Source organism: Myxine glutinosa, chromosome 2 (genome assembly GCF_964187855.1).
Source record: "Myxine glutinosa chromosome 2, kmMyxGlut1.1, whole genome shotgun sequence".
In the NCBI taxonomy this organism is placed as follows: domain Eukaryota; kingdom Metazoa; phylum Chordata; class Myxini; order Myxiniformes; family Myxinidae; genus Myxine; species Myxine glutinosa.
In genome coordinates, this window is record NC_136262.1 from 102281059 (window position 1) to 102296621 (window position 15563).

Sequence of the window (15563 nt, forward strand, 5' to 3'; positions counted from 1 at the left end):
TGCTGGCGGCTCTCCTGCCCCCTCATCAGTCTCCCCTTCCCCCCCGAGTGACACCAGGTACCCTAGCTGGGAAATTGATGAAAATAAGTTTGATGTGAGAGAGAGGGAGAGGTTGAGAGAGAGAGGTCAGAACAAGATACAACTTTAACTAAACCGAATTGTCCGATTTGGTGCAAATAAGTTATGGATATTTTGTTACATATGAAATTGGGAACAAGTCACATGAGACATGAGAAGGGAAACATGATCGTGTTTTTAATTACCATGAGTAATGCTGATTGCTCTTCCATATTAGCCCAAGCATTCGTTTTTTTCCTGCACATTATGTCAGATGATTTATGGGAATGTTACACTGGAATGTTACACTTGGAATGTTACACTTCAAGAAAGAATAGTCATCATTTTTTTTTTGTGTGTGTTATTGTGACTGGTATCTTGACCGTGTTGGTGTAACTGTGTTAGTGTTGTTACCTCCATCACAGAAGGCCTGTCGTCTGTTTGTGAACATGATATCTCAAAAGTTTGTGGACGGATTCGGATGAAATTTGGTGGGGAAGTTGGGTATGTGACAAGGAAGAATTGATTAAATTTTGGTGAAGATCCAGATCCAGATCCAGATAGGAATTTAAAATTTTTTTAAAGTGATTCTTCACCATTGAGAAATGTGACCAAAAACTATATATAGTATGGTATCTCAAAACTTTGTGGACGAATTATGACCAAAAAAAAAACATTTATGTGCAGTCACGTGAAAAAGTAAGTACACCCCATGTAAAGTTTTGACTTTTTCAACATATTTCAACATACAGCTATTTGATCTTCATTTCGACAATATTGATAGATAAAGGTGATATAATATAACAAATATCATGAAACATTTACATTTTGTAGTCCATTGTATAATTTAAATAAACATAAATGCAAATTTCGCATGTGGAAAAAGTAAGTACACCCCTACATTTATCACTCCTTCAAATACCTAAAATTAGAATCAGGTGCACCAGCTCAGGTGCAAATGATTAGAACATCGTTAGAGAGGATCTTGGAGGAACCTGTCTTATTTAAACCTCAGACATTTAGTTTGGTTTGCTCTTCGTTGTTGAAGTGTGCGGCGTCACCATGCCTAGATCAAAAGAGCTCTCTGAGGCCTTCAGAAAGAAGGATATAGATGCTTACGAGTCTGGGAAGGGATTTAAAAAGATCCCCAAACAATTTGAAATCAATCATTCGACTGTCCGGAAGATCATCTACTAGTGGAGAAGATTCCAAACAACTGCCAACTTGTTCAGGCCAGGCCGCCCCAGCAAGTTCAGCCCGAGAGCAGACCGCAAGATGCTGAAAGAAGTCTCTAATAACCCCAGAATGTCATCACGGGACCTACAGGTAGCTCTTGCCAGTGTTGATGTCAAAGTGCACGAGTCTACCATTAGAAAGAGGCTGCACAAATTTGATCTACATGGGAGGTGTGCCAGAAGGAAACCTTTGCTGTCCAGAAAGAACATCAGGGCAAGACTAAAGTTTGCCAATGAACACCGAGGCAAAGACAAGCACTTCTGGAACAATGTGCTCTGGACAGATGAGTCAAAGGCAGAGCTATTTGGCCACAGTACCAGAAGACATGTTTGGCAAAAACCAAAGACAGCATTTGACCACAAGAACCTGATACCAACTGTAAAGCATGGTGGTGGAAATATTATGGTTTGGGGCAGCTTTGCTGCATCAGGGCCTGGGCAACTCACCATCATAGAATCCACTATGAATTCTTCATTGTACCAGAGGGTGCTTGAGGATAATGTGAGACCATCTGTCGGGAAGTTGAAGCTCACCCGAAGGTGGACCTTGCAACATGACAATGACCCTAAACATACCAGTAAATCCACCAAGGAATGGCTGAAAAGAAAGAAATGGAGGGTTCTGGAATGGCCAAGTCAAAGCCTGAATCTAAATCCCATCGAGATGTTGTGGGGGGATTTGAAACGAACTGTGCATGCAAGAAACCCCTGAAACATCACACAGCTGAAAGAATTCTGCATGGAGGAGTGGGCAAAAATCTCTTCCGGTCGATGTCAGAGACTGGTAGACAGTTATAAGAAATGCCTACTTGAGGTTGTTTCTGCCAAAGGGGGCAATACCACCTATTAGAGCCAAGGGTGTACTTACTTTTTCCACATGCGAAATTTGCATTTATGTTTATTGAAATTATACAATGGACTACAAAATGTAAATGTTTCATGATATTTGTTATATTATATCACCTTTATCCATGAATATTGTTGAAATGAAGATCAAATAGCTGTATGTTGAAATATGTTGAAAAAGTCAAAACTTTACATGGGGCGTACTTACTTTTTCACGTGACTGTATATATATATATATATATATTGCGACTGCTGATGTGAAGTCGATGTGTTATTGTGAGTTTAATCCTCACAGGTTCAATGGCTCCAAAGCGCAAAGCTGACATCGCATCATGTGCCATCAGAGCTCTGATCGCAGGCACCGTAGCCTGTTTCTCCACTGCCTGCATTGCAGGTGAGTAAGAACATAATATTCCACTTGCATGACATGACATGAAAATGAGCTAAATCATTTAAGACTTATGGCATCCAAGGCCACGTTCCTCTCATGGCTCACTCACTTCCTCCACTCCTGTATTGCGTGTGTAGCTCTAGTAAATCATTTTCCTGTCAAGGCCCGAGCGCCCCAAGGCAGTGTCTTGGGCCCAGTCTTGTTTTTCATCTTCAACAATTATCTTTCTGCTTTCCTGGAAATACTGCCTATTTCTTTGCTGATGATTCCACCATCTGCCGTATCACTTTTCACCCAACAGACAGACAGACAGACAGCATCCTCTTCCCTCTCTGGCAGACCTCGATAGAATCACGAGTTGGTTCAGCACTTGTGATATGTCTTTCAACCCTGACATCTAACACACTCACCCTGTCCGCCTGAAAGAACCGTCTGACAAACCATCCCATCTACTTCCTAAACAAACCACTTGAATAGGTTAAATCACACTGAAACCTTTGGGATCTTTCTTAGACAGACCATATTTCCAAAATGGCCTCCAAAGCCAGCTGCCGACTGGACATCCTTCATTGTGCAAGGTCTTTGCTTGGCCAGTCTGAACTTTTGACAACCTACAAAGCCTTAATTCAGTGCTTGAAGGAGTACTGCTCCCCCCTCCCCCCGCCCCCTTTGAGCTGATGACCTTGCCTCACACGTTGCCTTTTTGATGCCATTGGAATTTCGAAATTGGCCTCCAAAACCAGTCACCTCCACTCATTTGTTCCTCTTTTTTCTCACCTATGGAACCAACTTCCCCAGTCTGTTCAGTGCCATTCTTCCCTCCAGGGATTCAAGACAGCTATTCACCACTCCTCCATTCATACTTCTCTTCGACCCCAAATGACCCCATTCCCAAGCACTCCCTTTTTCCAGGTTATTATGGTTTTCCCCCTCTCCCGCACCTCTTTGCATTTGAGGCGTTGATGCAGCGCCCCCTGTAGGTAAAAGCAACAATTTGCAATTTTTTCACGGTGTCGGCTATCCTCTTGGTACCGTGATGGAACGCGCGCGTATGGAGCCGGAAACAGAATTATGATGCGGCGCATTACGTCACGGCTTACCAAGAGGATAACAACAAGACAGGAAGTCTAACGGCGGCGAAGCCGGGCTTGTAAAATATTATAAACCATAAACATATTATTAGCTTTTTAAATGGTCGCTAATGCTGTTCATAACATTAAACAAAGAAATTTGGAGGAATCCCGACATCTGTGAGGTAAGTTTTACTTACAGCACTGAGCGAAGAACTACTGTGATCAATATACCCCACAAGGGTTGGGTAATAAATAACATGATCCTTCTGCCGGGCCTATAAGTACTGTGTCGTTAGAAGACCAGTAACGCCGATGCGTTCGATATTTGATAATCATTTTAACAATTGGTTTGTTTGTTTTTCACACTGAATGAAAAACGTAAAGGTAGAGCATATCGATTGTGATATCCTCTTGGTAAGCCGTGACGTAACGCGCGCGTCATAATTCTGTTTCCGGGTCCAAACGCGCGCGTTACGTCACATTTACCAAGATGATAGCTCACCTACTCTTCGCAAAGGATACCGTGGGATCTTTAACATCCATCAACTATTATGCTGGCAGAAGGGGCGCCCAGTTTACCATCCATCCAAGGGACGGCACACACATTGATGCTTCACTCGGCTTGTGAAACACTAGCATGACAGTTTGTAACCGAGTTGGGATGATAAATCTTGGCTATACAGACTCAGAGGTGAGTGCATACCTCTAGGCTATCCTGCCAACCCACTTGGCACCGTGTGAAAGGGGCATAACTCTGGTACCTTTTCATCTCTTTTTACAAGATGAATATTTGTGCATATAACACATCAAAACAGACTATAAAACAACATTTGTAGAATTTGAAAGCCTTTTGCAACTACAAATCATACCCCTTGGCATTGTGTAGAACCTTTGATCTTGCAAGATAGCCCACATACATTGGCAAATTTTACAAAGACTTCTCCGTTTTATGAACTCTCACCAAGTTGGGCCCCACCCACCAAACTTTCACCCTTTTCAGCAATGACTATGTTCTCTCCTTTTCTTTTCAAGATGAAACACTCCCATGAAGCTCATGTGAGTGAAGAGGCATTTTCGTCTCGTGCTAAGAGGGAAACCCTCACATAATCTTCCTGACACTTAGTTCCAAATGAACCCCTGAACTGGCTTTTCATTTTGAACATATCTCTCCTCACTATGTCAGCAGCCTCGGTAAGATGAACAGCGTCATCGTCAGCATCATGCTTGCATCCTTTGCTCAATGTGGATCCAACATCTTCATTGGAAATGAGGACCACATCTCAGCCTTGCTTGTGAGCTTCCATGTCCAGAAAGGAACCGAATATTCTGTCTTTGAGCTTGGTGGAGTGGATGCATCCTACTACATCAGTCCCAAGTTGTTTCAGTCTGGTGCTGTACGGATTCACCAGGTCTGTGAGTTTGAAGATGGGTGCAACTAGATCGTCCATGCGGGCATCTTCAATATAGGATACCAGTTCAGGAAATGCAATGCCATGGTGCGCTGTGTCCACATCAGACTCTGCAGATGTTTTTTCTTCTCTTGTTCTGTTGTACAATGCTCATGGTACTGGTTGTCTTGTGCAATTACGTGTCCTGCACTCAATTTGCCAAGTAGTGGTTTGTCCTGCAATTTGAGGGCACATTGCGAGACATGGACATCGATCCCGAATGTAGATGCTTTGCACAAGGACCTTCCAGCCGGTGCAGCTTTGCCAAAGAAGAAGCATGTTTCAATGGAAGTACTTGTCTCTCCCACACTCTGGCAGGTGAACCTCTTATAGCCATCTGCTGCATCTTCTATGGGTCTCTTCCTCTTCTCTGCACATACATTTTGATCCAAACATCATGCATACCATCGGCACAATGTTCATGCAAGTGTTTGGTGGCCATTTTGGAATATGTCTGCCATTACTGGCATTGGCCAAATCTGTGATGGCCCTGTAGTCGTAAAACTTCCCAAGAACATGCCCTGTGTGCCAAATTTGATGTTTCTATCATCAAAGGTACAATTCCATCAAATATTTCACATATCTACGGAACTTTTACCCATCCAATACAAACTAAAGGATATAAAGGTGGTCTGAACTGAAGTCATGGGGAGATAGGACGTGTTCGTTGTTACCCCGTGCACGCAAAGTGAAAAGCGGAGTTAAGCATTTGCCTCATGCCTGTCTGTCGGGCTGTCTAAGAAGTTTATTATCGTCAGTTTATCATCGAGGAACAACTTATTTATATTGCATGTGTGGTGCTGTGCACACACGACTCGATTGCCAGAGAGGTAGGCCACAACGCGTGGATACAAACAAGAGTCTTTATTACAAGCTGCATATCAGCACTGGGCGGGCTCGAGCTTAGAGCCCGCATATATGTCCCGAGGCCACGCCTTGCCCCCGGGCGTGGCCGATCGGCCGAAAGGCGGGGCATGTATTTCAGTTCCCCGCCTGGACGCTCGCGCCACCCACTGGCGCGTGGAATTATTGACCCTTGTGCCCACCACACGCGCCGCCTCCCCCCCCCCCACCCCCCCCCCCCCCCCCAGAATTCCGGCGCACCTGAAGGGTGAGCTTGCGGGGAAGCCGGATGACCTGGCTGAAACGCCCCCTGGCGATGCGAGCAGGGCTGGGGGGTAGCGGGACGGCGGGGCTGGGGGTGCCGGTGGGCTGACCGCCGGGGGGTGGCCTCGACGCGGAGACAGAGCTGCTTGCGGGGGGTGGTCCAGATCGAGGTGGGCCGGCTTGAGGCGGTCCACGGAGATACGATACGGGGCACCGCCGATGTCCATGGTGAAATGTTTGTCCCCGGTCTCCAGCACGCGGAAGGGCCTGTCGTACGGGGGCCGTAGCGGTGCCCGGTGGGCGTCGTGCCGGACGAAAACGTACTCCGCCGTGCGAAGCTCCGGGGTGACGTGGGAGGACGGGCAACCGTGGTGTGCCGTCGGCACCGGGGCAAACCTCCGGGCGGTCTCCTGCAGGGTGGAGCGCTGTTGCGCCGCGGACCAAGGAGCCGTGGAGTTGGGGATAAATTCACCCGGTACCCGCAGCGGTTGTCCGAAGACCAGCTCCACCGAGGACGCGCGCAGGTCGTCCTTGGGCGCCATCCTGAGACCCAGCAGGACCCAGGGGAGCCTGTCGGCCCAGCTGCCATCGCGGAGGCTGGCCCAGAGCGCGGCCTTCATCGAGCGATGAAAGAGCTCGCACAGGCCGTTGGCCTGGGGGTGGTAGGCCGTGGTGCGGTGCAGTTTGACGCCGAGCCCTTGCGCCACCGCACCCCAGAGCTCCGAGGTGAACTGGGGGCCGCGGGCGGATGAGATGTCCGAGGGGGCACCGAACCGGGCAACCCAAGTGGCGATGAAGGCTTGCGCCACATCAGCCGCAGACATCGCCGCCAATGGCACGGCCTCCGGCCACCGTGTGGTGCGGTCCACCATGGTGAGGAGGAGGGTGAACCCCCGCGAGGGGGGGCAGAGGTCCCACCAAGTCGACGTGGACGTGGTCGAACCGATGCTCGGGCACCGTAAACGGGGCCAAAGGGGCCTGGGTGTGGCGGTGGACCTTTGCGCGCTGGCATGCGAGGCACGTCCTTGCCCAATCGCGGACGTCCTTCCTGAGGCCATGCCAGACGAACTTCACCGCGACGAGCTTCTGGGAGGCCTTCGTGCCTGGGTGGGACAGGCCGTGGATGGCGTCGAAAACCGGGCGCTGCCAGCCAGCGGGCACGATGGGGCGAGGCCGGCCGAGGGAGACGTCGCACAGGAGGGCCGCGCCCGCGACGTCGAATGGCACCTCAGTGACGCGGAGGCCCGTGACGGCGGTCCGCAAGGCCTGGACGCCGGGGTCAGCGGTCTGGTCCTCCGCCATCCGGGCATAGTCGATCCCGAGGTGGACCGTGTGCGCGACGGACCGGGAAAGGCAATCCGCCACCGGGTTGTCTTTACCCGCAACGTGACGGATGTCCGTCGTGTACTCGGACACGGCAGAGAGGTGACGTTGCTGCCGGGCCGACCATGGCTCGGCGACCTTGGCCATCGCGAACACAAGGGGCTTGTGATCAACGAAAGCCGTGAACGGGCGGCCCTCGAGTAGATGGCGGAAGTGTCGGACCGCCAGGTGGAGCCCGAGCAGCTCGCGGTCGAAGGTGCTGTAGCGGCGTTCGTGCGGGCGAAGCTGCCGGCTAAAAAACGCCAGGGGCTGCCAAGCACCACGCACCCACTGCTCGTGCACCGCGCCCACCGCGTAGTCCGACGCGTCGGTGGTGAGGGCGATCGGTGCATCGGGCGCCGGGTGCGACAGCATCGTGGCGTTGGCCAAGGCCAGCTTTGCGCCCGCAAACGCCGCGGCCATCGGCTCCGACTAGGCGATGTCATCTTTGCCCGGCTTCCCCCGGAGGGCCTCGTGCAGGGGACGGAGGAGCTGGGCGACGCGGGGCACGAAGCGGTGGTAAAAATTGACCAGGCCCAGGAATTCCTGGAGCCCCTTGATCGTGCGGGGGCACGGAAAACTCTTGACGGCCTCAACCTTGGCCGGTAAAGGGACGGCCCCGTGCCTGGTGATGCGGTGCCCCAAGAAGTCGATGGCGGCGATGCCGAAGCGGCACTTTGCGGGGTTGATGATCAGGCCATGCTGGCCCAGGCGTTCGAAAAGCGTGCAGAGGTGGAGCAGGTGCTCCTCCCAGGACGCGCTCGCGACTAGGATGTCATCCAGGTAGACATAGATGAAAGGTAAGTCGCGCAAGACGCTGTCCATGAGCCGCTGGAACGCCTGGGCCGCATTCTTCAACCCAAAAGGCATCTGCAGGAACTCAAAGAGGCCGAAAGGGGTGATGACGGCCGTCTTTGGGACATCGTCCGGTTGTACGGGGACCTGGTGGTAGCCCCGCATGAGGTCCACCTTGGAGAACACGGTCGTGTTTGACAACCGGGCGGAAAAGTCTTGGATATGCGGGACTGGGTAGCGGTCGGGGGTGGTGGCATCATTGAGCCGGCGGTAGTCACCGCACGGCCGCCATCCGCCGCCGGGCTTCGGCACAATGTGCAGAGGAGAGGCCCAAGCGCTGTTAGAGCGCCGTACGATACCCAGCCGTTCCAGCGTGGCGAACTCCGCTTTCGCCACGGCGAGCTTCGTGGGGTCGAGGCGGCGTGCCCGGGCGTAGACCGGCGGCCCGACCGTGGGGATATGGTGCTCCACCCCGTGTTTGATGGCCACCGCTGAAAAGGTGGGCCGCGTGAGGGCCGGGAAACTGGCGAGGAGGTGGGTAAACTCATCCGCTGCCGGAAGCGTACAGACTAACCTCGCCGGGACGGAACCTTTCAGCAAGCCGCTTGGCAAGCCGCTCGGCGAGCTGCTCAACGAGCCGCTCAGCGAACAAGCGAGCAAGCTGAAGGTTTCGGCCTGGACGAGACATCTGTGCTTATCGTCGACCAACAGCCCATGCGCACATAGGAAGTCCGCGCCGAGCAGGGCCATTGGCATGCTGGCGGTGACGAACGACCATTGAAAGCGCTGCCCTCCGAACCGCAGTGAGAGGCAACGCTTCCCGAATGTGCGGATGGGTGTACCGTTGGCGGCAAGCAAAGCGGGGCCCCGGCCCGCAGCTTGCTTGGCGGACGCAGAGGCAGGGAGGACGCTTACCTGCGCTCCCGTGTCACAAAGAAAACGGCGCCCGGACGAGGTGTCCGTGATGAACAGGAGGCTGCCGGAATGGCCGACGCTCATGGCCGCAAGTGAGCGCTGGCCCGGTCGTTTCCCGACCCGTCAAAAGAACACGGCGGGCGGCACGTCTTAGCCTTGCGGCCGAACCTGGCATGGTAGTAGCACCAGGTTTGTGGCGGTGGCCCCCACGGCGGCCGTGCCGGCGGCGGTGGTGGTGGCGGCGGCGGTAGTGGGCGGGGCGTAGCAGCGGCCACGAGGGAAGCAGGGGGCGCTGTAGCCTCCGCGCCGGGATCCACTACGGCAACACCGTACACCGACCGCGTGTCGCAGGCCGCGAAATTCTTGTCGGCCTCTCCAGCCAGGGCGCGGGGTTCCGTTATTTTGGAACCAGCCAGCGCGAGGCGCACCTGTACAGGTAGCTGGCGTAGGAAAAGTGCTCGGAATAAGAAATCCGGGCGCTGGTCTCCAAGCAGGGACAGCATGAAATCCATCCGGACGGATGGTCGTGTGTCGCCGAGGGCGGGAAGGTCCAGGAGGCGGTCGGCACGTTCGACCTCCGTGAACCCGAACGTGGCGAGGAGGAGACGTTTGAGTGCCTCGTACTTGTGGTCGCCCGGCGGGCGCCGAAGGATGGACACGACGCGGGCGACAGTGCCGGGCCCGAGGGCGGCGACTACGTGGTAGTACCTGGTCTCGTCCGCCGTGATGCCCCGGAGTTGGAATTGAGCTTCGGCCTGCATAAACCAAACGTCGGCTTGCGCTTCCCAAAACTCCGGGAGTTTGATTGCGACGGCGTTGGTAGCCATGGCGCGTTCGGGGGTCAGCAACGGCTGAACCAATCGGGGTCACCAGTGTGGTGCTGTGCACACATGACTCGTTTGCCAGAGAGGTAGGCCACAACGCGTGGATACAAACAAGTCCTTATTACAAGCTCGCATATCAGCACTGGGCGCGCTCGAGCTTAGAGCCCGCATATATGTCCCGAGGCCACGCCTTGCCCCCGGGCGTGGCCGATCGGCCGAAAGGCGGGGCATGTATTTCAGTTCCCCGCCTGGACGCTCGCGCCACCCACTGGTGCACGGAATTATTGACCCTTGTGCCCGCCACACATGTTTATTTTGAACACAGATCGGAAAATGAATTGGGAGACAAATCTGCTATGGAAAAGTACTTGTCTCTGAATTTACCCCAATCGCGCATGCGCAGAGGAGTGAGATAATATTTTTTTACCCTTCCTGCCTGGCAGTCAAACATGATTTAAAATCATTCCAAAAAGGAAACTTGCTGTTTTTAAGGACATCATAAAGGACACAAACAACAGGCACAAATTACGAATGCAACGTGTGAGATATGGAGGTGTAATCGACAACGGGGTAAAACCCGGAATTTATTTATTTATACGACTTTTGCAATCTTTATCTTATTTATATTGAATTATATATACTTGTGCTGGTTCGTATGCAGCCTGTGGCTGCTTCGCTGTGCATCGTTTTCTGTGGGCACGGCTGTGCTGCTGATGCAATGCCCCCCATTACCAGTCAGCTGGTACTCATTTTACAGACCTCGGAATCATGACAGGCTGAGTCAACCCACCTCGTGTTAATTCAACGACATAACAAGGGCTCCAAATCAGGACCCTAAAATCTCAAGCCAGCCATCTTAACCATTAAATCAACACCAGGCTTCAATTGCAGTGCCCTCAGAAAGTATTCACACCCCTTGACTTTTTCACATTTTGTTGTGTTACAGGCTGAATTTAAAATCGGATAAATTGATTGGACATGACTTAGAAAGAAACACACCTTTCTATACAAGGTTCCACAGTTGACAATGCATGTCAGAGCAGAAACTCTACCATTAAGCCCAAGGAACTGCCAGTAGAAATCAGAGATAGACTTGTGAGGCAGCATAGTTCTGGGGTAGGGTATAAAACAATTTCTAGAGTGTTAAAAGTTAAAAGTGTTAAAAGCTGGCCGTCTGACCAAATTGAGCAACCGGGCAAGAAAGACCCTGATCAGGGAGGTGACCAAGAACCCAATGGCCACTCTGACAGAACTACAGAGTTCCTTGGCTGAGATGGGTGAACCAGCTGGAAGGACAACTGTCTCTGCAGCACTTCACAAATCCAAGCTTAATGTGAGATTGACCAGACGGAAGCCACTCCTGAGAAAAAGGCACAACACAGCAACACAGCAACACAGCACAACACAGTGTGTAATATGGCACATGAAAGACTCTGAGAACATGAGGCAAAATATTATTTGGTCTAATGAGATGAAAATTGAACCATTTGGCCTGAATGCAAAGTGCTACGTCTGGCAGAAACTGAGCAAAGCTCATCGCCCATCTAACACGATCCCTATAGTGAAGCGTGGTGGTGGCAGCATCATGCTATGGGGATGCTTTTCAGTGGCAGGGACTGGGAGACTTGTAAGGATAGAGGTAACAATGAATGGAGCCAAATACAGGCAAATCCTTGAAGAGAACCTGCTTCATAGTCAAAATACCTTAGACTGCGGTGAAGATTTACATTCCATCAGGCCAATGCCTCCAAGCATACAGCCAAAGCAACACTGGAATGGCTTCAGAACAAGAACAAGAAAGTCCTCAGTGGCCCAGACTTTAATCTCATTGATAACTGTGGAAAGACTTGAAGGTTTCTGTTCATCGACGCTCCCCATCCAACTTGACGGAGCTTGAGCAAATCTGCAAGGAAAAATGGGAGAAACTCCTCAAATCCAAATGTGTAAAGCTGATACAGACATACCCAAGAAGACTCAAAGCTGTAATTGCTGCCAAAGGCACTTCTGCGAAGTATTGACTCAGAGGGTTGAATGCTTACGTATGTATATTAGATATTTCTGCTTTTCATTTTTTATTATTCTGTAAAAAAAAAAAATCGAAAAAGACAAATCCTCTTCAGCATTACGGGGTATTATGTGCAGATCAGTGACAAAAAAATCTTAATTTAATCCATTTTAATTTCAGTCTGTAACAACAAAATGTGAAAAAGTCAAGGGGTGTGAATACTTTCTGAAGGCACTGATTGAACACAAATCACCTTTTAAATACTGTACTTCCAAGAACTTCCAGGTGTATAAGTGTGGTTGATGTATAAAGCTGCTTCAATTAATAGTGCCAAAAATTTTTTAAGTGATCTATAAAATCATTATTGTATTAAAATTGAAGTTTATACTTGAACACTGTGTGGGGTTTTGTGTTCCATGAACTCTCTAGTTTGCATGACGTGACACAAAACAATGCATTTCAAATCCCATGTTAATTGGGTGAAATCTGGACAGTGCATACACACCGTTATCTGATCTTGTGCAAGTGAGTGTCCCATTATCTTGAATATCTTTGGGGAATGCTGCAGTCCGTGTTTCTATGCAAAAAGTTTTTTTTTTGTTTTTTTTTGCATACAATATCGAGGCTCGTGTAAGAGCCAACAATAATCACACAAAAAAAAAAACACATAAGATAAAGGGAGTGGGAGACAAGATGGGGAGAGAGAGGGAAGCACACAAGTACAACATTTGAGAGCAGGGACATCGGGAGATCTGTGGGAGGGAGAGGGCTTGGGGGAGGAGGCGTGGGGAATTGGGGGGGGGGGGGGGGCTGGGAGAGGTATAAAACACATGGACACTGATAGGACATCCAGGAAAGAAGTCGGTATTTCAAAAAAGTGGATCTGGGGTGAATTAACGGGGGTAGAAAAGATCAAGGTTTTGGATGGGGGAAGATCCTTGAAGAGAATGGTGGTGAACAGCTGTTTTAAAGACCTGGCGGGAGGTGTGGGATTTGCAGAGAGTGAGGGAGTTTGTTCCAGAGGTGGGAAAAAAGAGGAATGAAGGAGCGAAGGTGAGCAGAGAGTCTTGATTTTGACAGTTTCACCAGAAGAGGGTTGCAGGCAGATCTTGTGCGACTTGTAGGAATATTTGGGGGACAGAGCACAGACAGAGCTGAGGAAGCTAGGCCAGAGAGGAGTCGGTAGAAGACAGAAAGACCACCAACCTGCCTACGGTGAGTGAGTGAAACGCCCTCGGAGTTAGCTTCATCGCGGGAGATTCCAATGATTCTGAAAGCTTTGCTTTCCACAGCGTGAAGCCGAGCTAGGTGTGAGGCAGGAGCACCAGCCCAGAGGGGAGAGCAGTACTCCATTCATTTTGTTCTTGACATTTTGTTCATCTCCTTTCCAGTCCAGAATAAAAAATTTGGGCTACTCTTTCCATAATGTACCATGGAATATTTTAACGTCTACCAACGAATGCTAATAGACACAGCACCCAGTTTAATGTCTCTCCAAAGAACAAGATATACGGTATTCCGTATTCACTGATGTAACGCCGTGCTCATGAAGCACTGATGTGACAGTAATGATGAGTTAGAATTCAAAATCAGAGCAGTCAACTCAAAGGGGAGTACACGGACTCCGAGTTATCCTGTAAGACCCATTATGCCTGTTTTTATCGACAAACATCAAACGATAACATTGGGAACTCTATATTTGTTTGCTTTGGTGTTAATTTACTGCTTCTTGCTTCTGTAACTAATCTCACCTGTTTGGACTCGCTTGTTGTAATGCTGTTTCTCTCCTGCTCACCAGGTGTGTTGTACATTCCCGAATTATACTGTCCAGACGTCCTCATGTCCACATTGTTTGATAATGGGACGAATGCAAGTACAACCAACTTGATGAGCTGCTGCACAGACCTCTTTAAAAGGTGGGCTTGGTTTGGTATATTTGAACACAAGTTGGGTCACCCAATCAAGATCGGGTTATTAAGACTTTAGTAGAGCATCGAGAAGATTGTGGTTAGCTGAGGTTAAGTTATAAATAAGCAAAGTCTTAAATACATTAACATGATGGAAAGGAGGGAAACACACCAACAGTCAGAGTGGATGAGAGGGAAGAGGATGCTACCCGTCTGTCAGAAGGATGAGGGATGTCATGGCTGAGAGAGGAGTCATCAGCAAAGAGATAAAGAGGATTTTCCAGAGAGTCAGAGAGATCATTGATGAAGATTAGGAATAGGATGTGGCGACAACACTGCTATGGGGTACTCAGCCTTGACAGAGAGACGAGACGATAGGATTCTGTTGAGAGCCACGCGTTGGCCACGAGAGTGGAGGAAGTCAGTAATCCAAGAGTGGAGTTGGTCTTGGAGTCCATAGGAAACCCTTTTCGGGTTTTGCGAAATTAGCTTTTACCAACAAAGTCCATGTGCACGAATACAGTCCACATGACGACATAACCAATATTTTTTTTGGAATCGAACATACCCAAGAACACAACACAGATGAATGTTGCAATCTCGCAAAGTAGAAAATTCGAACTCAGGAATGTCAAAATTCTGTGTCCTGTGCATTTTGTTGTTGCAGTTCCACCCTGTTGCTGCCTGGAAACATAACATTCACTGAAGGTTTCAACATAACAATGCTCAATGGATGTTGTGTTTTATTTCCTTCTGGATTCAACTGCAGTGAAGTTCGGCCTTAATGCATTATCGACGTCCACTGATCAAGTACGCTTGGCTTGCTGTCCGGACTTGTACCTGTACCACACAGTGCCTTGTGCCTGCACTACCTGTTTAATGTACACAACACTTTGATTCCACTACAAAATATTTTTTAACAACAGATAATGCTGCTGTTTTGGCAGCAGTAACACTCAATGTTATTATTTTCGTGCAAGCGAGTTATTTGTAGAGATTTCTTCCCAGAGATTTTTGGAAGTTCCTGAATGCTGATGCTGTAATATATAAAATTGTCACCGGTTGGTGATTAAGATAATGTTAAGATAATTTTTAAGATAAGATAATTAAGATAATTAATTCCTATAAGATAATGTAAATAAACATCTATACTGTGAAATAACTTTTCAAAATCACCATTTGTGCAATATATTTTAAAACATTGACAACAAAATTTAACAATTGCTTTTCTGCTAAAATATTAGATTTCACAACAAGTTTATTGAGGAAAGAGTGTGTATGCAGATTTAGGCCATGCCCGAAATGCAACTTTTTTGTGAAGGTTCAAGAGTTTTTTTTTTGGACAATGATTAACGCGATAGCACCAGGTGCAAAGACTGAGCTCAATACGGGCACGGATCCAGGAAATGGCAAGGGAAGGGGGTGTCATGGTGGGTAAAGGGGAAGCTCAATACATTCCGATGGTTTTGAATTAGATTTTTTTTCTGCACTATCTCAAAGAAAAACCATTTTCCTGAAAATTGAATCCAAAATTCCTATATAATATCTCTGTCAAAGAATGCACCTGTACACTCCTAATAAATATTGACTTTGCTGAC

The 15563-nt window shown here is 49.1% G+C and overlaps 1 protein-coding gene across 1 annotated transcript in view; it reads left to right on the top strand.

The window, feature by feature from the left end:
• Positions 1 to 15563, top strand: part of SLC28A3 (solute carrier family 28 member 3) — a 106760-nt gene extending 91197 nt beyond the window's left edge. The window contains exons 17-19 of the mRNA XM_068107642.2: positions 2434 to 2532; positions 13857 to 13974; positions 14633 to 15563. Of these exons, the coding sequence (XP_067963743.2) occupies positions 2434 to 2532; positions 13857 to 13974; positions 14633 to 14750 (335 nt within the window). The 3' untranslated portion in view covers positions 14751 to 15563. The remainder of the gene's footprint in view (positions 1 to 2433; positions 2533 to 13856; positions 13975 to 14632) is intronic.